General features: G+C 38.5%; 3 protein-coding genes and 1 long non-coding RNA gene across 8 annotated transcripts in view; 2 read left to right on the top strand and 2 right to left on the bottom strand.

Annotated features, from left to right (window-relative positions):
* Window positions 1–5,636, top strand: part of LOC149044806 (uncharacterized) — a 13,463-nt gene extending 7,827 nt beyond the window's left edge. Inside the window, exons 2-5 of the long non-coding RNA XR_016186554.1 lie at window positions 4,109–4,228; window positions 4,632–4,879; window positions 5,023–5,124; window positions 5,498–5,636. This is a non-coding gene — a long non-coding RNA (uncharacterized LOC149044806). The remainder of the gene's footprint in view (window positions 1–4,108; window positions 4,229–4,631; window positions 4,880–5,022; window positions 5,125–5,497) is intronic.
* The window catches only part of LOC149044805 (fibronectin type III domain-containing protein-like), a 13,152-nt gene extending 2,393 nt beyond the window's left edge, over window positions 1–10,759 (bottom strand). The window contains exons 1-12 of one of the 3 annotated variants that reach the window (XM_089206266.1): window positions 10,711–10,759; window positions 7,748–7,825; window positions 6,569–6,877; window positions 5,548–5,859; window positions 4,973–5,075; window positions 4,619–4,827; window positions 3,904–4,048; window positions 3,097–3,227; window positions 2,350–2,637; window positions 1,777–2,025; window positions 1,101–1,346; window positions 563–865 (exon numbers count right to left, since the gene is read on the bottom strand). In XM_089206266.1, the coding sequence (XP_089062392.1) occupies window positions 563–865; window positions 1,101–1,346; window positions 1,777–2,025; window positions 2,350–2,637; window positions 3,097–3,227; window positions 3,904–4,048; window positions 4,619–4,827; window positions 4,973–5,075; window positions 5,548–5,859; window positions 6,569–6,877; window positions 7,748–7,802 (2,350 nt within the window). In that variant the 5' untranslated portion in view covers window positions 7,803–7,825; window positions 10,711–10,759. Of the gene's footprint in view, window positions 1–562; window positions 866–1,100; window positions 1,347–1,776; window positions 2,026–2,349; window positions 2,638–3,096; window positions 3,228–3,903; window positions 4,049–4,618; window positions 4,828–4,972; window positions 5,076–5,547; window positions 5,860–6,568; window positions 6,878–7,747; window positions 7,963–10,710 lie in introns of those variants that run through there. The other 2 variants (XM_089206265.1, XM_089206267.1) reach the window with 2 other exon arrangements.
* LOC149044804 (uncharacterized) overlaps window positions 1–25,000 on the bottom strand; it is a 32,740-nt gene that overhangs the window by 7,101 nt on the left and 639 nt on the right. The window contains exons 2-5 of one of the 3 annotated variants that reach the window (XM_089206270.1): window positions 24,698–24,874; window positions 23,447–23,817; window positions 22,004–22,207; window positions 21,054–21,520 (exon numbers count right to left, since the gene is read on the bottom strand). In XM_089206270.1, the coding sequence (XP_089062396.1) occupies window positions 21,182–21,520; window positions 22,004–22,207; window positions 23,447–23,817; window positions 24,698–24,851 (1,068 nt within the window). In that variant the 5' untranslated portion in view covers window positions 24,852–24,874 and the 3' untranslated portion in view covers window positions 21,054–21,181. Of the gene's footprint in view, window positions 1–21,053; window positions 21,521–22,003; window positions 22,208–23,446; window positions 23,818–24,697; window positions 24,976–25,000 lie in introns of those variants that run through there. The other 2 variants (XM_089206271.1, XM_089206272.1) reach the window with 2 other exon arrangements.
* LOC113679914 (cationic trypsin-3) lies at window positions 14,316–20,503 on the top strand. The gene is made up of 8 exons (XM_089206269.1): window positions 14,316–14,511; window positions 15,702–15,761; window positions 16,367–16,474; window positions 17,263–17,376; window positions 17,769–17,828; window positions 18,216–18,434; window positions 19,118–19,365; window positions 20,064–20,503. Exons 1-8 carry the CDS (start codon window positions 14,424–14,426, stop codon window positions 20,355–20,357), a joined length of 1,191 nt encoding a protein of 396 aa, XP_089062395.1. The 5' UTR covers window positions 14,316–14,423; the 3' UTR covers window positions 20,358–20,503.

Genomic DNA, 25,000 nt, shown 5'->3' with positions numbered 1-25,000 from the left:
TAACTAAGGCAATGTTCAAATTCCCAACCCCCAGGCAAGGACGATAGTCAAATTCTTGTGGGTTGCCCGGGGAGGGAGTGTTTAGGCTTCAACTTGATCGATGCATTACGTCAAATGGCCGCGTTTTCCAGGTTTTAACTAGTTTTAATTGTTCGTGCTCGGCTGGGAGGGTAAAATTCTGGACCAATCACATAGCGTAATAGAGCAAAATGTATGCAATCCATAATTGTCTTGAGTACTTGATGGAAATTTCTAGATTTAATCGAGAAAGAGCCTCAAAATGATATCTCATTTCATAGGTTGAGAAAATCCAATGAATACGACTGATTGAGAATGTAAGCAATTATCACAGATTATAGTTTATTGGCTCGTCCAGATTGGAAGAACGGAAAAACTGAACGTGCTGAGGAAAGACATCTTCGCAAAGCTAGTTGTATCAATTCATTGTTATTGCCTCTGTGTCGTGAGAAACCTTCATCTTTATTGAAAAATAACCACACCTATTTGTTACCAATATTCCACTGAGTGGGTGTCTGTACTCTCTTTTACGAGGCATACATACCAATGGTTCCCTGGCAAGTTGTTTTGACTGTTGAACTGGGTAGGCTTTCACCAACATTGTTAACTGCTTTGATGCGGAAACGAGGCGAAGTCCTCAAGCTTATATTGAAGGTCATACTCGTTACATCCGATTTGCTAACGTTGTGCAGTAAGCTGAAAACCACAGGGTCCTCACCAGATTCCTGCTCAATCAGGTAATGCGTGATTGGAGCACCATCAGTTGAAGGGCCTTGTACCCAGTGGAGTTTCACACTCCAGTCTTTACAGTCTGTTATTGTGACATTAATCGGCGGAGAGGGGACATCTTAAGAAAATAGAAATAAGAAATATGCATTACAAGATGCGATTGATCAATGAAACCTGAGTTTTATCACATTGCGTGAAGTACAGATGAAGTCTGGAATAGGGACGTGCCTGGTAGTGCTTGGTTAAAACTCTAAAAAAATTGCTTTAGGGTTATTTTACGAGATTCTACGGCTTTTCTTTTTTATCGTGTTTTTGCTAAACATTGGTTCCAAAAGCGACCCATTCATACTTACTCTGTACATTTAGTCGAGCGCTGGCGTTGATGGCCGATCCCAAGCCATTATTAGCTGAACACCAGTATTCCCCAGAGCGATTTCTGAACGCAACAAAGCTCAATGTGTTTCCTGTACCGATAGATCTCCCGTCTTTGAACCATGAGATCTTTGGGGTTGGGTTGCCCATGGCACCGCAGTGGAAAGAAGCCTCATCACCTTCTTGGACAGACTGGTTAGCTGGCCGACTTTGAAAATATGACAGAACTGCGAAAATTAAGGAAAAGATGCTAGGATTACAACATTTTTAAGTTTGAAATCTCTCTCTCGTAGAGCTACTAAGTATCTGCCCAAACAGGTTAAGTCATGAAACTTCCTACCATGAAGTGAATCAGAGTATTGCTACCCCCATTGGATGCAAGTCCATCCCAAGTGCAGATTAACCCCCCCCCCTCAGATTTCACTGACAGTTCACCTGTACTCGTTTATGCTCCAGGGGAAAGGAGCACCACGAGAGTAAAGATTCTTCCCAGCAACACAATAAAATAACCCAGCCAGGTCACACTTGAACCTCTTGTCTCAAAGCCCAGCTTGCTAACCGTTCAGCCACCGCGTCCCTGAAAGTGCGCGAACAGGCCCGTTGCATTACATTGCAAGATGCTGGTTGGCTTAAGCCCTGGATACGTAAGATACTTACACTGCACATTCAGAAAAGCACTAGCATTGATAGCGACACTCAGTCCATTTTGTGCATGGCACCAATATCTTCCAGACAGTCGTCTCCATGTTGTTTCAAACCTCAGTGTGCTCCCGTTACCAACTGTCACTCCATCTTTGACCCATGTTATGTTAGGAAGCGGATGGCCATTTGCATTGCAGTAGAATGCCGTTGTTTCTTTCTCAAGCACTGTTTGATTTCTAGGTTTTGTCACGAAAAACGGTAGAACTATATTGTAACAGTAAAGCAAAGGAAAAGAGTAGATTCATGCGGTTAAAATGCGTACCTAATCGCGGTGGAGCAAAGAGTGAAGTGTCAAAAATGGGAAGGTTATGACAAATTTGACACAATTTCAATTTTGAAGCATCTGGCATTTAAGCGCAAGGTTCTAGGACGGTTTTAAATTCTAAAAGCGTGTTAAATCTATAACTTATTTGCATTGATCTGGGATCCCTTTTGCACCATGAATACTTTCTCACTGGTAGATAAGGTCACCATAAATGGCTATGCAAACCACTCATTAGATCACATCATTTAACATTGGTATTTTACCCAGCACTGTCGGAACTGTCGTTGCAGAAGCGTTGCCCATCATATTCACAGCCTTGCAAGTGTAGTTTACGGCATCCTTATCTTTATCGACGGTCTTTATTACCAAGGTACCGTCTAATGGTAACCTATATCGACTGTTAACGGCTCCGTCTGAGATCAGAACTCCATCGACAAACCACTGAAATTTTGGGCGAGGCTCTGCATTTGGGTTGCATCGTAATGTGCCTTTATGGTCATGAAGCAAGTGAAAAGGGCCAAACTGGCGATTGTCGAAGGATGGTTTCCAGGCTGAGAAAAAAAAATTGTTCCGAAAGAAATAAATTGAAATTATTCATGTTCAGATATTGAGTGATGCTCAACTGACAAGAGCGAAGTAAGATTTTCTTTTTGCTCCAAAGAGTCTTTTTCAAATGAGCGTCCACAATCTAGGATTTTGCTGATAGTGATTTACTTTGCTTTTCCATCGGTCTTGAAAACTCGCGCCGTCTTTGGTATCTATCAGATTCAACACTGTAAAACCATTTGCACCTTGGACACTCGCGTTTCCTTTGTTTGAGGCTTTGGCAGCCGCTATCGTTTGTTTCCTCGTGTTATTTCCCTTTCTTGTAATTGGCTATTATCATGGTGAAATTTATGCTTATAAACATCAAAGATCAGTCCTTTCTTTCTTTAAATGACTTTCCAAAAAGCCATTTTAAAATAGACTACCTTAAAATCGCTCGTGATATTTAGGTTAATCAAACCTACCTTTCACTTGAACCCAGGTTGCAGACACAATCATACCGTATTGGTTTTCCACAGTACATTGATAGACACCCTCATCGGTCAGATTAAAATTTCTGAAGTGTAATTTGCTCCCATCCACTATTACTCGATCACTGTTAAGACACAAATGCATACAGGCTCATGAACCTTCAAAACCCAAAGGAGCCGCACCTGCATTGCAATATTTTGGTTGTTTCTGGGATGTTGAATAAATTGCCGTTATAGAGAAGAAAACATCTAAATAATCATTTTTCATGGCAGAGAGTTACTACTCGCGTCGTAGATGACAGTTTTGTCAACTGTGTGTGCTTTGAAGCGTCAAGAAGCGGAACGATATAAAAACGAGCAGCGGTGCCGCGAGAGGTTTTCCCACTCGCGGCTTTGCTGCTAATCGCTAATTTTCCGTGCACCCTAAACTGCTAGCTCGCAGGATAGTGAGACACCATCAGAGAGGCAAGATTTAGCGAAAACGAAGGACACTGAGAATGTTAGGCAATTTAAGCTTGGCAAGAAGCGAAATCTGTGACTTCAGAAACACCTTCAAAATGTAATATATTAGTTTACTTTTTTGGAAAGTTGAGCCTGCACGTGCTTTGTTTTGGTTTCTGTGGTTTTTAACAGCCAAATTACAGTTTCCAAATTAAGAAACGACATACGAACACAAATAAATTACTGATAGCTAAGCAAAGAAGAGAAACAAAGCAAAACAGTAGACATAACACTTCATGCTTGTTTGGGTATGGCATGAATTCATACGCAAAAAATGTACGCTATAACACGTACGTTTACCTTGACGACAGCAAGTGTACACCATTCTTGTACCATAGGATTGTTGCCACAGGGTCTGCAACCACTTGACACTCAATAGTGTTATTTTTATCAATTATGATGCTGATTTCACTTGGTGGAGGATTGTCGTTCCATCTTGGTGGAACTAAAAAAAAGACGACACTGATTATTTTTTAAGACCTGCTCCACCTCTCTTGGTTTATAGGGGTTCCAAAGAAGACGAGGCATTGAACTGATGCTTAATGTACGAGATGGTGATGATTTCAAAGTTGTGGATAAAACTCCAGGTTAATGTGTGATGAGATAAAACCTATCAAGCAATAAGGTATTTTTTCATACTGCAACAATGTGAATCAATTTTACTTTAAGTCTGCCAGTGAAACCTTATTAGTGTGTGACCATTCGCATGAGAGCTTCCCTGCAGTACTTTCCCTTAGAGCAATTGAGTGAGGAAAGTAATCGGGGATTGTACCGGTTTTGTTTCACTTTGCTCTATGATTACAAAACTTCGCAATCAGATGCAAAACTAAAACCATTCATGACTTGATCGCCTGAGTTCTCCCGTCCTTTGAGCAATTAGGTCGTTTTTCCTTTTACTTTGAGTTCTCATTGCCTCGTTTTGGTAATTTTCTTCCTTCTGATTGGCCGTTACGGTGACTCAATCGAAAAGCGTTCTACATGCTGCAGAGTAGACATATAATGGATGACAGTTTACCTTTCACTTCCAGATTGATTGTACGGACCATAGGATAGACATTGCCACGGGAATTGTTTGCCTCACAAGTGTACACATCTTGGTGGCTTTCCCTGTTCACATTTGTGATAATTAGACGATGGCCATAGTAATAGCCAGGGATTTCAAAAGAATTCTGTCCATTTACAATCTGTTCTCCATTCTTCTTCCACTTGATTTCTGGTGTTGGCCTGCAAGTTGTACAAAGATGCAGCGTATGTTGAGTGCTGCACAAACTAACAGGTAGGCAGAAAATTTTAAATTGTCTATTAATCTAGAAAAAATCTGCTTTCTCTACCTCGCATTTTCCAAAAGTAAGAGATATGCGATACTCACCGTCCATTTGCAAAGCAGTAAAGAATTTTCCGTCTTCCCTCAATGGCAAGCTCGTCCACCGCAGGTACAGCGGCCCAAGAAAGCGTAACAGGAGTGCCGGGGTCTGGGTAGGAAGGAGACACATTCACATCGTTTAAGTTCAAGTTGAAGAGGTAAAGCATATTTTCTTTTCCACTAATTAAGTAATTATCTGCCGCTACGTGACATTCTAAATCAAAATTTATGAAAAGGGGGTAAGTTTCCAAAGAAAGTGTAATGCTGCATCAGTGGGAGAGTATAACAAGATAATTTGGTTACGTTTTACGTTACGTATCAACTGAGTTGATAATGTAAACTAGCCAATGTAAAGAGTTTCAAAGCTGACGTTTCGAGCGTTTCGAACTCGGTTGATAAAACCAAAACTTCACGGAAAAAGATCTTGAATGATATAACACTGCGATAACATACGCAAGATCGGTCCACATTTACGGTAAAGCACATAGCGCCGTGACTGATATCAATCATTCAAACTAATATTTTTCTTAGCAATCACCATTCGTCAGCCACGTGTCCGCAAGTACGCGCCTATTCTCTACCTTTCTGTTGAGGGTTCTTCTTCACAAGACGTAATTTTCCAGAATCTTCATAGGAACTCCCAGCCCTTACTTGACACTTTATGCCATCGTAGTTAACCTCGTCGATATCCTCCTGTGTAAGGTAAGCGATTAACAAAGTCCCGTCTGGAGATATTCCTCGTCGTTCGCTCCTCGACAAGTGGATATTTGATGGTTTTACCCAAGCGTATGTAGTGCCAAAGCCCGCTGTGTGTTTGGGACACTGAAATCGGAAAGGCTTTCCAAGGTCAACCGCTACACTCTTGCTGCTGCTATCGATGAATTCACCATGAGCTGACAAAGATTGAAAGGAGTGAAATATTGTAACCCTCTAGACCCTGAGATAGACTAGCATCAAATTTCTTCACATAATATCACCCCTGAATCACACATTAAGGTCATGAGAATTAAGGAAATGATCACTAACGAAAGAAACTTTTGATTGGTAAACAAATTCTCCTTGTCAGCACCTTAGGAAATGTAGAAAGAGCAGTATAGAAAATATGCATATCGATTTTAGGGTGTGAAGGGTTAATGACAAGTTAAATTCACTGAAATAAAGCGAATCTTAATCAAATGTCAAAAGTAATCTGGCAATACACTGGTTTTGCTCAGTGCTCCACCTTACTCTGCGATTGGACTAGAAACTTCACGCCACGCTCCAAACCATTGGAGTGCACATCTAAAACCAATCGGGGCACCCAACTGAAAAGCTCTCTATCGAAGAATATGAATTATGATTAAGTACGAGGGCTTCTCTTGATCATCATCAGATCAGTAAAGATCAAAGAATAGTGCACGTATTGTAATAGGTAAAAATTCAAGGAAATATCAACAAAATCTCAGTAAAAGAAGAATGAGTTGGAGGGCTGCTATGCGGGCTAAGAGAATAGAAAGAAGAGTAGCCAAGTGTTAAGCTGTTTTGTAACATGATAGCCAATCCGATCTGTTAAAAAAAATGTCTTAATCTGATCTCGTTTGCTCATCTTTTAAAAAGATTTACCTGTTATAGCGACTCTAAGTTTCCTACTGAATACTTCAATTTTAGTGTCCTTTTCCTTAACAATACACTGATAAGTCCCGCTGTGTTGGGAAGATAAATTTTTGCCAATCAAAGTGCCATTTTCATTGAGAGAATAATGCGGCGATCCCTTGAACGATGTGAGCTCTGTATCATTATGTTTCCACGTCCAAGAAAGATTTGTCCCTGCGGCTCCACAAGGCAGTTTAAACCCTTTAGATTTAACATCATCTGGGTTGACTAAATCCTTTTGTCTGAAATTCGTGATCTCGGGTGGACGCCAGTTTGCGACTGAAAGAGAAGTAAAAGTACGCTTATTAAGTACGCTCCACAGACAGTTCGGCTCAGCGACTAAAAACAAAAATGTAGCTAAGTATATCCTATCAGACGTTTTGCCTATGGTTAGGATTAGGGTTAGGCACAACTCGTAAAACTACGGCACAACTCGTAAAAATACTCAGCGATACAACACCAAAACGTCTAATTAGTTATTTATCCAACTGCTTATTTTTCTACCAAGTCTTTCTGTTCATTTCTTATAAGGCGGGAAAAGCAAAGCGGATAGAGAAGCCTAGCGCGCGCAGCCGACAGGTTAAACAGGTTTTTTTACAGTACAAAATAACCAACATTTCAAATAATCGAACAATATCGCAGGATGTTTGTACCCTATTCGCGCGTAATTTGCACTCTACTTTGTGCAGTTGGATAATAAGTAAGCATATAGAAAACTTAAAGACTAGTTTTACCGGTGAAAATTCGCAAGAATAATAAAATAATTTCGTATGCAGTTTGTATCGGAGTGAATGAGCGCAAATAAATTCTTTAGTTTTTCTTCAACAATTTTTCACTTTCCACATTGTTTGAGATTGATTGACATTCACAGCCGAGGCTATGCTGCAATGTTTGCATGTAATTCATTTTAAATGTAATGGCTTAATGAATAACAGACTTTAACATCGCTTGAATTATATGAGGACGTGGTAACACCAGTTTTTGTGATCTTGTCATACCTTGGGTCATACAGATGTTTGTGGGTAGTGATGAATAATTTCACACTGTTACTTCTCCAGTGATCAAAACTATTGCAGAATTATCCAGCATACATTCCTCCAGTTTGTTTTTTTTTAATATGCTGAATTCATTTGAAATATCAACATTTACCTGCTTTTGCCGTGACAAAGCTGAGCGTTAAAGCCAAGAAATAGATTCTCTCCATTGCCTCTGTTAGGTAAAAACAAACTGCAAACATAAAGCTGTTTATCTTCAAGTTGTTCACAAGGAAAATTTAACCATTACTGCTGCATACAAAAAACCTTTCAAGCTAGTTTTTTTTTAAAGCAATTGATTCTTTACGAGTGACAATCTAATTTCTCCTACAATATCGCCTCTGTATCAAACATTTAGGTCACCGAAATGAAGGAAATGATCGCCAACTAACATACGTAGCTCATAATTGTTAGACAAATTCTCCTCGTCGGCACAGTAGGAAATGTATAGAGAACAGTATGGAGAATATGCATGCTGATGTTAGATTGTAAAGATTTCAGCCCACCCATTCCCAAATCCCACCCCACCCCATGAATGCCAGGTTTCACAGAAGCGTGGACAGTCAAATCGCCCGAGAATCATCTCGCCCGAAGTCATGTTGCCCGAAACCTAAGTCATGTTGCCCGAAATTTTTTTGTTATGTCGCCCGAAAAAAAAGTCAAGTCGCCCCAAGAAACAAATACCAAAAAGATCTGAATTTCAGACTGTTAACTGGAAATAACGTTGAGAAATTTTTATTACTAAAGCGCTCTTTGTTTCCGACAACACCATAAAGATTCTTAAAGCGTTGTTTGTTCCTAACAACGAAGGGAAACGTTGTTTGTTTCCAACAACAAAATGGATCGATGTTCGTTTGGTACGTAATCGTTTCTTACTCAAGGACGTTTCGTAAGCTTGAGAAACTTTTTCTTGGTTTCTAACAATACCACGAAGACTTTGACTACACAGAAATCGATCGTATGCTCGGAATTGAAATATGTTTGAGTAACGATTCTAGAAGCGCTTTTCGTTTCTAACAACAAAGGGAAGCGTTCTCCGTTTCTAACAAAATCAAAGTGCTCTGTGAGCAAACTCGTGAATTGACACATGATTTTTTGGATTATCTTTAATGTTATCTGGTTTAGGGAATTTTGTGGTTGATTGTCATATCTAGAGTACGAGCAGTAGTTCAACGTTAGCTAATATAGAAAGAGACAAAGTAACGCTGGGATAAGAAGGCATTACAATTGAAATGATCATGCTATTGCATTTGACAAGGGTGGATGATGTCATGTGTTTTAAACGTATATCATTTCTGGTTCATAAGAAAAGGTTGGAAGTAAATGTGGTTGAAAAGTGAAATTTACTGTCTATCATTGTAAATATTAGAAAATCAAGGCAATACTTTCTTAATGAAAACATTAACGATTCCCTCTTTATCAAATGAGACAAACGGGAACGAGTTTTGAGTGATATAACTAAGTCAAGACTGCCACCGTCATTTTGGATCTCCGCCTGGGTAGATTTTAGTCACGTGCTAGGCAACGTATAATCAATAACAAGATTGAATTTCATTTCAGGCCTATTTATTAATTTTGTGGTGTATAACTTTCGCATTTTAGTACGTAATATGTATTTTGAATCTTCAAATTGTCTTGAAACTTAAAAGAAAATTGTTCTTTAAAAATTCACTGAAAATCGGTTGCCAAATTTGTTTGTGTAGGTGTTATTTGATTTTCGTGTTAACTTGTAATTTCGTTAGTCGCCGGCATCTACTGTTCTTTCACACAAGAAAAACACACGATACGAAGCGTAATGATTTTGTCCTCAATCTCACGCCGTAACAGAAAAAGCCTTTGAACATCTGTAAACTCCGAGCGCTTCGCAGTAAGTGATATTTTCAATGAACCTTCGGATTGTTTTCAAGTTCAAGGATTGTAAATTACAATTTCATGAAAAACGAAGGCTGTTCTGTTATTTCAGTGTGAATCCTTGCATGCCTGCCAGCCGCTGGCGCTGCTAGTTGAAACTAAAACGGAAAAAAAAAAAATTTTAAGACTATCATTGGCTTCTTTGTCACCCCACCACTATTCTTAGCAACATCGTTTCTTACTCATGGACATTTCGGAAGCTTGAGAAACTTTTTCTTGGTTTCTAACAAAGCCATGAAGACTTTGACCACAAAGAAATCGATCATATGGTCAGAAAGGCCATATGATACGTTACTCAAGCATATTTTATTTCCGAGCATACGATCGATTTCTGTGTAGTCGAGGTCTTCATGGTATTGTTAGAAACCAAGAAAAAGTTTCTCAAGCTTACGAAACGTCCGTGAGGAAGAAACGATTACATACCAAACGAACAACGCTTCAGTTTTTTTGTCTGAAACGGAGAACGCTTCCCTTTGTTGTTAGAAACGAACAATGCTATTAGAATCGTTACTCAAACATATTTCAATTCCGAGCATACGATCAATTTCTGTGTAGTCGAAGTCTTCATGGTATTGGTAGAAACCAAGAAAAAGTTTCTCAAGCTTACGAAACGTCAGTGAGTAAGAAACGATTACATACCAAACGAACAACGCTTCAGTTTGTTGTTGGAAACGAGCAACGTTTCCCTTTGTTGTTAGGAACGAATAACGCTTTAAGAATCTTCATGGTGTTGTCGGAAACAAAGAGCGCTTTAGTGATAAAAAATTTCTCAACGCTATAAACTACTTATTTACCATCTGAAATTCTGATCCTTTTAGTATTTGTTTCTTCGGGTGACTTGAATTTTTTTCGGGCGACATCACTAGAATTTCCTGTTTTGCTCAGCGAAGAAAAAATGGAAACTTCCACCCGATTTCTGTCGGGGAAAATTGGAGGTTGAAAGAGGATACATTACGAAAGAGAAACCTGGAAAAGTCGAAGATGCATTTGTGTTTCGAATTAACGAGACGAACTCGAACAAAAGATTGTAATGACTGGAGTAATATAACATTTTCAGACCACGACTCTTGACATCATGAACGCATCATTTGTCTCATTTTTTTTCCTTATGGTAGCATGAATTTATTCGATATGTACTACAGTAAACTGTAAATTCATGTTACATACCGCTTATTTTCCCTGCGCGAAACTGAACGCTCTCACCTAAATGACGTTACCAAGAACACAAGAGATGAAGCGACGAACTAAGATGCAAAGAAGGAAAAAAGCAATTGAAATCAAAAGGAAAAAAGAAAAGAAACAAATGATGCGTGTATGACGTCGAGAGTCGTGGTCTGAAAATTTAAAAATAAACCCGGTTGAAAATTGTTTCCTTTAGAGAAGCTGCTTAAACCGATGTTTGTCGACTTTAAATTTAGCACAATTAAAATACAAGTTAGTGACTACTTGACACCTAGGGAAAATTCAGTTTTCCTGTTCACCTCAGTTTCTGGTTTTCTTTCAATTCAAACCGGTTTAACTAAACTCGTATTGCTGGTGTTTTGCCCAGCTCAGCGAATATTGCCAGGTATCGGAACTTGATGTCAGTTAAAAAGCTAAGTCCTGTGGTATTTGCCTCAGCATTATGGTATCAAAATATATTTTTTCGTTTTGGCAACTGCGCTTTATTACTATATCAAGGAAATATCTTTTGACTATATCTAGTGGGCTCAAGCCTTTTTTAAATTATGGTGACGAGTTCTTGGACAAGACATTTTTAAATGTGACATTTTGAAAATATAAATCTTACTGTGCCTATCTCCAGCTAAGGTTATGAATAAGTATTATTACCAATTATTCTGGTTTTATGTGTGAGCAACAGCTTTCCGTTTAGGAAGAAAAGAAGTACGCTTTGAAAATTGCTATCAAATATGTTAAACCGTGTTTACCTATAAGTAGTTAGTATGCAGATTCAGTTTATGCAGATGATTCATCATATTGGACTGAGAAGTAATTTACAACGGGTCGTTCAGTGTGTGTTCTTTTTCGAATAAGCCGAGGGTTGTGGGTGGCAGTTAACCGAAGCGTTGTGGTAAATTCTTTAAATCAAGTGAATAAACCGTGGGTTTATTCACTTGAAGAAAGCGTGGCACAGCTGTTTCACGTTTTCAACAACATCCTTTCATCTGAGTAACTTTACAATAGCCCAAAATTTAAGTCCACGAAATATACTGTACTGCTCTAGTAGTCGTCTCGTACTCAAAGAAAGTAGGGGCAACTGGCTCCTAATTAGCAAACACAAAGCTAATGAAATTCGTCTCCTACCTTTTATAAAGAGTTTCGCCCTCAGGAGGAGTTCTAAAATTTGTCTTTTATTGGACCTGCGCAATGTGTGACCAGGTGTTACTGAGGATAGACTACTACGTGTAGCATGGCTACACGTAGTAGTCTATCCTCAGTAACTGTTAGGTAACTGTTAATGTTCGTATAGATTGATGTTGCATAAGTGTTATATAAATAGCCCTAACATGGGATGTCGATGTCCCTGTTAGCGGAACTCGAAACCTATTTATAATTGAGCAACGAGTTGTGTTACTCCACCTAATGCTGAACAGAATGACGTCAGAGTTCCGTTTGGGTTTCTTGGAAGGTCTAACTTAAACTTCCTTTAATGGTGGTTATTTTTTCAATCTTGGATATCCATGAATGCCCTGATTTCATTCTCTTACGCAAACATTCCTTCATTGTCTTTGTAGCTCGTTGAACCGCCAACTGATAGTCTTTTATGTTTTTGTTTGCGTTGTAGGGAAGACTGTGGGCTTGTTAAAACGTACCAACTTGTTTCAGTTAATCGGCTATCATAAAAAGGTATTTTCGAGTATTCACAGTGGAAGGACAGCACGTAATCTCAGAGTTTGTGGTTTAGTAAAAGAAAATCTGAAGATCATATCAAACTACACGACGTAACTTCCATCCATTAAACGTTTTTTTTTTCCTTTTTTTTTAAAGAGCTGCTATAAAACACGAAATGTTTTCGTTCCGTTTGGACGAGCTTAGCGGAGGTCATCATCGCGGTTGAGTGATTATATTGACGACTGCCGCTAATTAGTGACCACACTTCTGACACGATCGACTTATCCCTATATACTGACGTAACATACTTTCATTAGTAAGGTGGCTGTTTACGAAAGTTACAAAAGTTGTTGAATGCCGAGAGGATGAGAAATAAAATTTTAGGAATAAACTTCTGCGTGAGCGCTTACCAGAACACGTTTCAACTTAAGAGGCTAATAAAGAGAATACTTAGACATGAAGTTTACATCTCAAAAGTAATCAGAGTTTAGCCAATTTACTCACCGTTTGCACAATCGAATGGGATATTTTCTTGTGGCTTGGAAGTAGTATGTTATCTTTGTTCTTAAAAAGGCACTTTTTCTACTCAGCTTTGCTGTATTTAGATAACGCCGTGATGAGCATTACGCTCACTGTTTTTAGCCAAGAGTATGAACACACGTGATTTATGAAATTGGTAATAAATGAAACTTTGAAAGTGCTTTTTGCTGAGAGGTGAATGTTAAATGCAAGGTAGCGGTCTTGCTAAGAATATGTTTAGGTTCTGATGTGTATTTTCAGTTCTGCTTTCATTTTCATTCCCAGTGGCTTTGCTTCTCATTTTCCCAAGAGTTCTCTTTTTCAGAAGTCAAATAAATGAACCGTGGATACGCAAAGAAATGAAATGAAATTCAACTTAAGCTCTACAGAAATTTTCGGGAACTTTGTACTTTTCGAATTATCAAGGATGCGCTTAATTGCGACCGGTGTTCTTTGAAGTATCTGAGAGTTTTTTTCTATTGTGTTTTTTAGATGTTCTTCCATCGATGCTATGATAGTATTGTAACAGTTTTAAATTCGAGTATAAAAAGTTGCCGCAGAATTAATCTCTTCTATGCGGAATTATTTATCCAGCTTAAACCGTGCGATCACAACATAGTAAACAGTTTTGGATTCGGAACGCATTTATAATTAAGATTAGAAACGAAGGAGGAATAAAACAATAATTGAAAATTCATCCACTCAATGAAAAACTGGAATTTGATTTTTATGTTAGTGTGCAACTGATATAAATTGCTGAAATACTAATAAAGCAGCTGACTTTAGGACATTTAATTAAACATTTGTTAAAAGAGTTGAACTATACTTGTAATGCGCATTTAATCGAGAGACAAAACGTCTTTGTACAAGAGAAATAACTCAGTTGAAACAATTCCAATTGGATGGAATTTGGATTTTCAACCTTAACATATTGCCACAGATCAAGTAATTTTGCAAATTATGAATGAAGGGAGTGGGTTCCTCAGGAACCTGTGATGCTGCGTCGTTGCATTGGGGGGTGGAATTACAAAATTATAGACTAGATTGAAATGTTAATTGGCCACAATAGACAGTTACTAAAGCTAACCTATCGAGCGTGAGACTTCGTCAGAGCGAATAACGAAGGGCTAACGCTCGAAACGTTATCTTTAGAAGCTGCACGATGGGCAGTTTACATAACCAACTCAGTTGTTAAACCCAAATTATCGTGCAAAATGTGATTTATTTGCTTTTACGTTACTATGAATATATATGTTTAGGAGTTCTAATATTATCTTTTTAACAAGTCATTCTGTTTTTGACGACATCTTTCAGCTGTTGAAACGAAAAGCGATCTGTATATCACTCGATAATAATTTTTCATTTCCATAACAATCAAACCTCATTGGATGTACTGTGTGATATTGAAGTCTTTTCGGTTCTTATTTACTTAGCTGCGGTGATAGCAGCTACAGGCAAAATTACGTGAATGCGTCTTTTAGTTATGTTTCGAATTTAGACTCAGACAGTTCAAGTTTTTATCCGGCAAAATGTTACCCATTGCTCTGTTATGCGTATTGGCCATTTTCTTCCCAGTTTCACAAGGGAATAAGGTTGAAGATCTTTCAGAAAAAGAAGGTAATGAAATTGATCTCTTAATGTTATTGGCTAACGTTTTGAAACAATTTAAAGGTAAATCAGAAATTATCTGTTCTTTAGCCAAATTTTCAAATTGTGATCTATACCTCAGCAAATCTTAGTAGTAAAATATTTTTATCCTATTTTCATTTTCCTGTTCTAAACTTTATTTCAAAATGGAGACAATTAAGTATGACACAAAGATTTCAATTCCTGGTGATGCAGAATACATGATTGGCTTGATAAATGTATGTTTTGTCTTTGCCGAGCAAATCGTCAGCGATAATTTGGTTTTATTGAAGTTCTTCGCTATAACGAAGGGCTAATGCTCCAAACGTCATCAGCTTTCGAAACTCTATGGTGGACAATTTACTTTCTCAACTCGGTTGGTTAAGTCAAATTATCTTGTTATACTCCCCAACGACGCAGCTCCACAGTTTTTTTAAAAGACTTACCCCACTTAAATCATCAGGGACTCTTAGCGAACTCGTCAAACTTGGCGCTTGAAGTCGCACTAGCGTCAGAAAAGGTGGCAATCTAGTCTAATCTGGTGTAAAATGTTAAGAGTTCATGACGGTTGGCTGGCGTTAGGTAGTGCTCCTTTTTCACTTGATTCAAGTTGTTCAACGGCTTTTTACAGTATTGGGAATCTTTCAGTTGTTGCAGAATAGGAATTGGGTGCCATCTTTTTTACGCTAGCAGGACCTTAAACGCTATGTTTGACGAGGAATCCTATACATCAGGCTAGTCTAATATTATACCTTGTAAACGTTTTAAACATTTTCGTCTGATTTTGTGACAGAGCCATTTTTTTTTTACAAAAAATTTGAAAAAACCATGTTGAAGTAAATAGTAATGATCAAAATATGACATAAATACTCATTGGTTTAACATAATGTGAACTAAATTATCTGATACCAAGACATTCTCTAGACAAGCAATTCATTGAATCGTAATACAAAAATAAACTTCATAATCAGTAGAGTTCTATTTTTGAATGCCGAAATTAATTTTCAAGATGCAGCAGGTTTATTGATAAATCTTTACATTTTTAATTTAAAAAACTAACAAAAAAGAGTGTAAACATGAAGAGGTGGTTTTATAGGTGGTTTGCATGGTCACGTGTGGTTAAGCATATTAAGTTTTAAATTTCTTATGGATGTTCCATTTTCATTTTGAATGTCATTTAGATGTCTCTAAAGATGACTTGATGCTATTAAAGGAATTCAAATTGAGAGAAAAAAGAGGAGGTGGGTTTATTTTTGTTAGTTTTCGAATGGTATGTCAAACCCTGTCAGTTAAAAAAGAGTTCACGTTCCTGTACGAGTTTTCATGCATCCGAAGGTAGATTCCAGAACTGCGTAGTTTTTTGCGTACATAAAACGTGCGTAAAGAAAGCGTACGTAAAGAAAGCGTGCGTAAAGAAAGCGTGCGTAAAGAAAGCGTACGTTAAAGGAAAATCAATTTACGCGCGAAAAATGCGGGCTCATGCGTCAAAGTGGAAGGCTGTTCACCTTTCTCTGCACTTGCGCGATTGCGGCATGCACGTGAAAGCCTTGAAAAAACGTGCAAGTGGAAATATAACAACAATTTCTTACCTATTTACGTGGGTAGACAAAAACGTGACAGTGCAAATCCAGCTTAAGTCCGTCTGCGCAAGCGTGAACGAGAAACCGTGAACGAGAAACACGTGCACACATCGTGTACGTGTGGCATGCCTGTGCATTCAGTTTAAGTTTTTGGCAGCAGAAGTTAAAAAACATATATATAAATATATATATCTTTACAGTGCCCATTACATAACGTTTAACAGTGTTTCTCTAATGTTAGTCATTATCATTGAATTCATTTTTAGTTTGTAAGGACGAAAGCGCATATTGTGATTCATATAAGAGTTACTGTAACGACCCGTTGTACAAAGATTATCTGAAGGAAAACTGCAAAAAGACCTGTAACTTGTGTGGTAAGATTTTAATGTTCTGCCGAAGGGGGGAAAAGTTTAAACAAATGGTATATTTTCTTCTTTACTTGTAGATAGAACCTTTGGATCAATGCCAGTATCTAAGCAACTGCCCACATACCCCTCCCCTAACCCAAAAACGGTCAACAGATAACAAGTTAGAGTTAATGTTGTTCAGATACTGACATAATCGAACCTTATGGAAAACAAATTAGTAAATGCCTGAAACCAATTTGACTGCCAAGAGATACAAATTTCAAACAGTAGCAAGTTTCCGATAATTCCCTTCAACAGATTTATCCCCTCAGGATTTCTCTTATCAACAATATGAAAACTTTAACGGTTTTTGTTTTCCATATTTCATTTCTTCGCTAACAAAAAAGATTCATCGATAGCCCATGTATGGGGTTTTAACTCCTAAAATAACAGATATAACCTCTTGAGCGAGATTCTGAGAATCCTTGTCTTTAAAACATGGAAAAATATTTCTTGCCCTTGGTCGTAACATCAACTTGACAATTCGTTGATGGTCATACTTCAACATTTACGTTTATTCTCGACTTCTGGAAGGTTCATGTCTAACTTTTGTACGCGTTGCTGGCCTACTTTTTAGTTAGAAAAACTGACGTCTGAGTAAGGTGGGGTTTGGGTGAATAATGAACGATAAAACAACGATTCCCAAACGTACCTTGAAAACCTAAATCACATCCAATCATCCTAGAAATCAATGGTATATTATCACTTACGATCAGGCTTGTTGGAGGAACTAAGAGAATTTCAATCCATTTTAGGAAAAGAATGCGCTGACTTGATGGACTGCGAAATATACAAAAACTATTGCGATCATAAAGACTACAGTAAATCATTGAAATATTATTGTAGAGCAAGTTGCGGTTTTTGTAAAGGTAACTACCTCATACTAATTTATTAGTTAAACTCTTATGTCTTTGGATTTATCCGTATCTTTTACACTTTTATCATTTGTTTTTCCTTTTCCTCTCATCCTTCGGTATTGTCCTTTTTATAAAACCATTTACTAATAGTTTGTGCCTCCCTCTGCTCAGCTTTTGCTACGTTCCTTTAGTTCTTCTCTGCTTCATTCTGTCATTCCCTCTTTCTCTTGTTTCATGGTTCCTCTACTTCATACCCTCCTGTCTTTTTCTTCGTCTTTTGTTTCTCACTGTCGATAATACTTCAAAAACGTTTCCCTCCCATTTTTTAACTTATCGCTCGACGCGGCAGAACGTCTCGTTTAGAGCTAGCAACTGATCCTTTCAATAAAATCGCTCTTTTTTAGTTCCAACACCCGCCCCGCCAGCAACAACTCGTCCACGGACGGACCAACCAATTGATCAAGGTGAGCTGGAGTCTGGTACAGTCTTTCTTATAAAAAAGCATCCGTTACGTATTCAGTTGTTTTTCCATGGTTTACTTGAAGTCCAAATCTCACTAAATGAATTGATTATCAGGTAACGAATCAGCTCTCTCGTTTATATTTACTGATCTATTTTTATTTACCATTTGTTTGTTTATTTTGACTTTTCTTCCTCTCAAAACTTTTAACATCTTGATCTATTCTTCCCATGCTTATCAAATTAACGCGCAAGCGCAGAACTTTCGTTTGTCAGGATGCAGCTGAAAAAGATCATGGTTTTAAAGTCATAGTCAATAACCGTAGTTGTTCGTATCTTCCCTCTCTGTCAGGGAATAACTGAATGATAATCCCACACCTTTTTACACCCAGGGAATGTCGAGTGCGGCACAAGGAACTTAGGAAACAGAATAGTTGGGGGCACTAATGCTAAACCAGGGGCTTGGCCGTGGCAAGTAACAATGGACTATAAGGGACATGCTGAGAAACCCCACTGGTGCGGAGGCTCAATTGTGTCGCCTCAGTGGGTTGTGTCAGCGGCTCACTGTTTCGCGTATGGCGATGATCCTAATCAGTATACTATTGTAGCAGGTATTTTGCAGAACTCGTTTCAGTTCAGACCTGTTCTGTAGGAGTTGCAGTTCAGGCTGTCACAGAATGGTCTGAGGGCTGGCAGAGAGTTAAAAAGCAGACAGTCAATTTCGCGTTCAAACGACATCTCATTTATAGCTAGTGTGTTTGAAATCAATGCATTATCAAAAGAACTCTATGACATTCTAAAATCCTGCGACTATTCCGTGTTACGCAGAGGGATTTTTTCAAAGGCTACCAAGATTTGATACAGAAGTACTCTCCTTGCCTCTAAAATAGTACACCACTCAAAAGATTGAATTCTTTTATTCTCAGTGGCTTCTTACCCCTAAGGTTTTAACTGAACCAGTTACAAATAGTGTTTACAGAAAGTTGTGAGCCAACATTTCGCCGACAGTCATACTCTATAGCAAGCTTGCGCGAAAACAAGCTAACATTGGAGTTGTGACAGTGTCACGGAAATTATTCGACCTATTTCGAGTTTGCCAAGGGTCACTCGTTTCGATAAACTTGCAAGGTTAAAACCGAGGCATCGAGGTTCGAACATTTCATGAAAAATTATCGACATTTTTCCAACTTTGCTGAGAGTCGCTAATTCGTCAAGCTTACAGAGTAACATCCATCGATTCAGAGTACAAAGATTTCGCGAAAACTTCTCGACCGTTTCCGTTGTTTCTGAACAGGGGATCATGATCTGAACGGGAAAGAGGGATATGAACAAAACATTCCAATCGAAAAAATCATCAAGCATCCGAGCTACGCTCCGCATCAAAACGAGGACTACGACTTGGCTCTTATTAAGCTCCAGTCTCCACTCACCTACAATAGACGCGTGAGGCCTGTGTGCTTGCCTAAGTTTGACTTTGGCGTTGGAACTCAATGTTTCGTCACAGGCTGGGGCCATACGAAAGAAGGAGGGGACATCCCGCAGGTAAGTGGAACTTGATATGAAGAGAAATTCTCATAAAGTATTTTAAAGATTTCTTCAGGGACGCGATTGAGAGTTGAGTTTTTTATCATGAAGATCATATCACCCTCATCTAGTAGATGATATAAACTGATGGGGCTTTTTTCTTTCTAGGAGAGGGTGATAAATATTCCACCTGCGTACTATTAGGCTATCTTCGAAAAGTGTTTGCAGAAAAAATAGCCAAATTTGTCTATTTTGTTCTACGTTTTTAAGTAATAAGCTTCTTTCCAAATATTTAATTTACTACCCAGCTTATAAGTAGCTACTTCAAATACGAAATTTTTTAATTCACCTTCTCTCCCCCCTTTGTTCGGTGTCCTTAAGCAAGACAACTCAATCTCCCCCCCTTTTTCCTTTCCCCAAGAATAGAAATGGGTAGCGATAAAATGTTAACGAGGCTTGAAGTGGTAATTGAACTTTATGTCGTGCAAATTTGTTCTAAAATCGTACTTGTGATTTCAAATTAAACTCGCGCTGCGGTTTCCTTCGATTTTGAAACCATCTGTATGATTTAAGACTTATCTGCCCTCCACTCAGTTCAGTTACCTTTATTTATCTCCCCCCCCCCTCCCCCCTTACCAATGAGGTCGGCCAAATGCCCCTCTATGGCATCTAGCGTATGGGTAAGGTATGACATATTTGGCTGTTTGGTACAACAGATTCTACAACAAGCTAAAGTACCTCTAATCTCAAGAGACTCTTGCCAATCCGCCTATCAAGACTTGGGCTATACTATTTCACCGCGCATGCGCTGTGCAGGGTACGCCAAAGGAGGGATTGACGCTTGCCAAGGAGATAGTGGAGGACCGCTGGTTTGTTCTAAGAATAAGAAGTGGTATTTGATAGGCGCGGTGAGCTGGGGAATAGGCTGCGCGCGCAAGGGTCGATACGGTGTGTACGCTGACATGACAGATCTGAAGTACTGGGTGCAAGACACAATCAATAGGAACTGACATATCTGAAGGTTGCCAGAAGTAGCAGTTGTTACAGATATTTAAGTGAGTTGAGCCACTGCTTACGTGAAACCAAATTGATTTACTCTTAAAACCACGTAAATGTTACCTACTCCTGTCAGAGAAATAAAAGGTGATACAATGTGTGTTTGATTGATTGACTTCTTCATTGCTTAATGAGGTGACAAATGTCTAGTTTCGTTATTTGTTAGATATCGTAATCTACGATCTACAGCATTTAAGAGGTTTCATTAAAATGTTCGTGCCTAGTTTCTCCTGCCGTCCCCTCTCTGTATTTTTGACTTTTCTGACTCCTTTATCCACTGAATAGAGAAGTCCAATATATCACTTTCGTCAGGATTTCTTTCTAATGAAAACTACCTCTTTCCTCTTTGACATTTTTTAAAAATAAAGTTGAAACGTTAACTGATGCAACATGTAGCCGGTAATCAAACAATAGAAATTTGATAACAGTAGCATATCTATTAAACTCATTGTACTGTCGCGGACATGGCTTTAAAAACAACTTTACTGAATTTTTAACTGCTCTTTCCACAAGTTAATTTTTTTACATAATTATTACAAAGGAAATTTGTTTTAGCAAAGCAAAATGCCGGCCAACGGCAACATGAAAGAGAAAATTTTAGCAACTAACTGTTGGTTTAAGGCTTAAGCAGCAATGGGAGAGGATGGGAGGACTGGGAAACCCTCGAGTGCCTTTGATTCCCTTCTGGAAACATCTCAGGGAGTAGAAATGCAAACCCAATGAAGCCTCATATTAAACGCAAAATTGAAAATCGTTCGGGCAGGTGCTACCTGTGAGTTTAAGATAGGAAATCGTCAAAGGAAAAGTCTTTCAGAAACGGATATTTTTTCATCTGCTCGGTGACCCGCTGTTTTTGTTCTTCGGTCCAAACAATTTTATTTCTCGTGACAGAAGGAGCTCCATACAAGATCTTACTGCATTTTTCTATGTATTCCTCTGAACATGTCACACCTAAATGGTCACATAATTTTTGTAGTGTTTCTTTCGGTCTGAGTATTGTTTCATGTCCTGGAATATCGATAACAGCATCCCCAAACCTTTTTCTGACGCGCTGGCTAGCCGTTGTAAGGTTGAAGTAGAGCTCGATCCAATCCTCCAAAATCACTGATCCGTTCATCTTTTAGTGACAAATAGAAAAAAATGATAACGATAACGACATTGATTATGATTGTGATAAAAATAACGAAAATGCAGAGGCAGAAAACGAAGACACAAGGTTTGATAATTCAGGACATCATATGAAAACCCAATTCATTAATTGTCTTATTGTGCATTTTCTAAACAAAGTACCAAAGAAAACACTTCTCTCTGAGTTTGCAAAAGTTTGAGAACCCCACATGGTCGAGGGGCTTGGAAGCTAGGCAGGTTTTTTTAACTCCACATGATAACTACAATATCCGCTGCCGATATTGGGTTATCATACTCACTTCACACGCTGTTGTATATCATTTAAATACTCTCAACCAATCACATTTTTCGTAAAAATTCTAATGTTTAACAGAAGTAATGGGCTCCTGTGTATGTATAATAATGACAATGATGTTACAGTGATAATGAGAATGTTATTTGATATTTTTTCAAATATGATTTATAAACTTACTTTTGTTCCTTCTTCCCTTACATTATCACGCTCGCCTGCACCGCGAAGTACCATGGTAGCGATGTTATCAAATGGGTTCCTGACAATGTGTATGAATTTCATTGGCACTCCCACGTTTTTAGCGATTTCGTCTAAATGTTTGATACTGCTTGGGTCTTTACTTATAAGCAACGAAGTTCGTCCCCCTTTTTTGTCTCCTATTACCTAAAAGAAAAGTTGTGGTAAAGCCAATACAGAAAATACGTCAAATAAAATGAGAGTGTTCGAGCTCAAATTTGAAGTGCGGTTTGGAAAGAATTTCGCTCTCTTTGTAGGTTATGCTTTTTGTTATTACGTGCAACCAAGCCATATAGAAACACAAAAAGTCCTTGTGAAACTTCAGCTTCTTATCTGGGACAACGCAAGCCTCGTTGAAATATTTTCCCAAGCAGGAACAGAATGCCACTTGTCGAAAGGTTAAATCGCTTAAAATCTCTTTCTTCAGAGTTAAAATATATTTACCATTAAGAAAGATATTAGATGAACTTATCCAGCAAAATTGTGACAATTTTTAGGAACATTTATGAAAATCATTATCCAAAGACCCTTCAACTCTGAGGAAACTTAAAAAGCTGCTTTCGGTTTCAAAATGCAACGGAAAGAGCTCCCGGCATGACTAATATTTTTGATACGGTCGGTAAGGGTAGGGTTTAACAGCTGACGGACCGAAAGATTTTAGAAATCGTAAAATTGTCAAGAAATTGCCCAAGTGTTATTGATTAAACGATGGGCATTGTTTAAATTGATGGGTGTATCGTTATTCATGTCTGGGCTCAAGACAATAGCTCACTCGCTCGAAACGAGCCATTTTTGGAATGCATCTTTGACTAACGATCTCAAAATCAAAAGGATAGTAGTTCTTGTTGACCAATTTTCAAAACTAAGACGGATTCTGTGAGAGGGAAGGTGTATCAGCCATTTGACGTGCGTTGGTTTTTAGTCGGTAGTTAGGGTTTTAAGAAAATCGATCTTGAAATGACTTTCATACAAAAAGTTAGCGAATTTTGTGCAGTTTCAAGTAAAAAAGGACAATTCTTCTTCTAGAGCTCAGAAAAATGAGCTAAGTGGGATAATTTAGGGCTCATCAAAGCAAGGTCGCGTTTAAATTTGCCGCTTTATTGGTTATGAATTCTTGATGATGTCCACGATTTCTGCTCGAGAAGTGTTCAAGGTTGGCGTTTCGAGCGTTATAGCCCTTCATCATGGTGATGAAGGGCTAAGACTTTAAATCTCGAGTTTTTACGGTGGCCAATTTACATTATAAAAATTAGGAGATATACCTTATTATCTTGTAATACCCGCCACCGATGCAGGTGCATCCTCTTTATTCTTTAGGATAAGCTTGGGCTGACTGTAGTATGTGATAGTAATTCATGAGTTATGAAAATCATCTTCTGATCCTACCTTGATCTTGTTTTTGTATCCACCTTGCCATAAATCTGGAACATTGTATAAGTATGTAAATTCCCCGCCAAGAACTGTCCTTTTCCGGCTTGCCCGTTTTCCAAACATAGCTTGCTTGGTAGAAGTCTGGTGAAGATCAAAATATAACTTATATCTTATCAGGTTTTTTCTTTGGAACTTTGGCAAATTGTATCTTCTCCGTTTTTGCAACACATTAAACTCGTGCGGAATAATTATTTCAGGGTGAGCATCCAAGATGGCGCCAACCAAACTATGGCTGCTGCGAGGATAACCAATGAACATCACAAAGGTCTCCACTTCATCGTAGGCTTTAAAAAGCTTCTCTGCATAGGAAAGTGAGGGCGCTTCCTCTGAAAAAATCAAATCAAAACAGTCAGTCTTGGAGAGAAAATGAACGCATACTTGTACTGACGGAAGAGATGGGATTGGGTCGAGACTAGACGCATCCGGTCTAGACCCAGTCTCTACCCCTTCAAATCTCACTTCAGATCGAATTATTACCTTGAACTTTGATGATAACCTACACTAATGTTGGCGAAACGTCTGTCACCATTACCGAAAAGAGTCCATCTCAGGACTTCCCTCGCCATGACAGTCAAACTACACGATCAAATTTTTTGCCATATTTTCTGTGCTTCATCGTTAGCGATATTTCCATTTGGGTTTTTTGGTGAAAAAGTATTTCACAGGTACACTTGACCAATTGCAAGTTGACTTTCTGCCATCTCATATCCATATTGCATTCATGGAATATTCATTTAGTACCATCGGTGTTTTTTTCGGGATGATCGCACTTACCTTATCGAGTGCTGAATCTCAACGGTCGCTTATTACAAACGACAAAAATATTAAGACCCCTCGGGGAACTCAATAAAGAGAAGATCTGATTTAGCCGGCCTGTAACCGGCCCCTGACTCGCGTCCGATTGGTTAAAATGGTGGCGCAAGCTTTCTATACCAACCACAGAGCGAGGTGAATAAATACCAAATAAATCCTAACATCAGTATGTATATTCCCCTTACTGTTTGCCATAAATTTCTTATGTCAATGATGAGGAGAATTTGTTTAACGTTGAAAAGCTTCTTCTTATCATTATTTCTTTAATTCCCACCACCTTAATGTTTGATTCAGCGGCGATACCGTGAGAAGAAATTAGATGCTAGTCACTCTTAGGGGTAAAATGATTAACAGAGGTTTTCACAATTAAGTTACTTTTTGGAGTTAACTTACCATTTTCTGTGAGCGTCACCCTCTCCCGTACCTGCACCAAGCGTCTTCCCGAAGGCGAAATTTTCTTCTCCTTGATTATCAAGCGAGTGACAAAAAAGAGGCTTGAAAGGAAACCGATCATGAGCAAAGGAAGAAAGCCCGATCTCACGAACATTCTGTATGCTGCTATCCTATAACCTAAAAAGTGATATGAAGAAGTTATCAAACGCTTTACAACTGCGATACTAACTTCTTATCAACCGGGTTTAAGGGCCGTAATGAGAAATATCGGCTTGAGGTCGTGACAGTACGCACTACGCGCAG

Source organism: Pocillopora damicornis, chromosome 5 (assembly GCF_964200805.1).
Source record: "Pocillopora damicornis chromosome 5, jaPocDami1.2, whole genome shotgun sequence".
In the NCBI taxonomy this organism is placed as follows: domain Eukaryota; kingdom Metazoa; phylum Cnidaria; class Anthozoa; order Scleractinia; family Pocilloporidae; genus Pocillopora; species Pocillopora damicornis.
This window is presented reverse-complemented; position numbering and strand designations above follow the sequence as displayed.

Bases quoted from the DNA above. Each gene is read 5' to 3' on its own strand.
- LOC113679914 (XM_089206269.1), top strand. From the start codon at position 14,424: ATGTTACCCATTGCTCTGTTATGCGTATTGGCCATTTTCTTCCCAGTT. The intron at 17,377-17,768 runs GTAACTACCTCA...GCTCTTTTTTAG, and splicing joins AAGTTGCGGTTTTTGTAAAG to TTCCAACACCCGCCCCGCCA. The intron at 19,366-20,063 runs GTAAGTGGAACT...TTGGTACAACAG, and splicing joins AAGGAGGGGACATCCCGCAG to ATTCTACAACAAGCTAAAGT.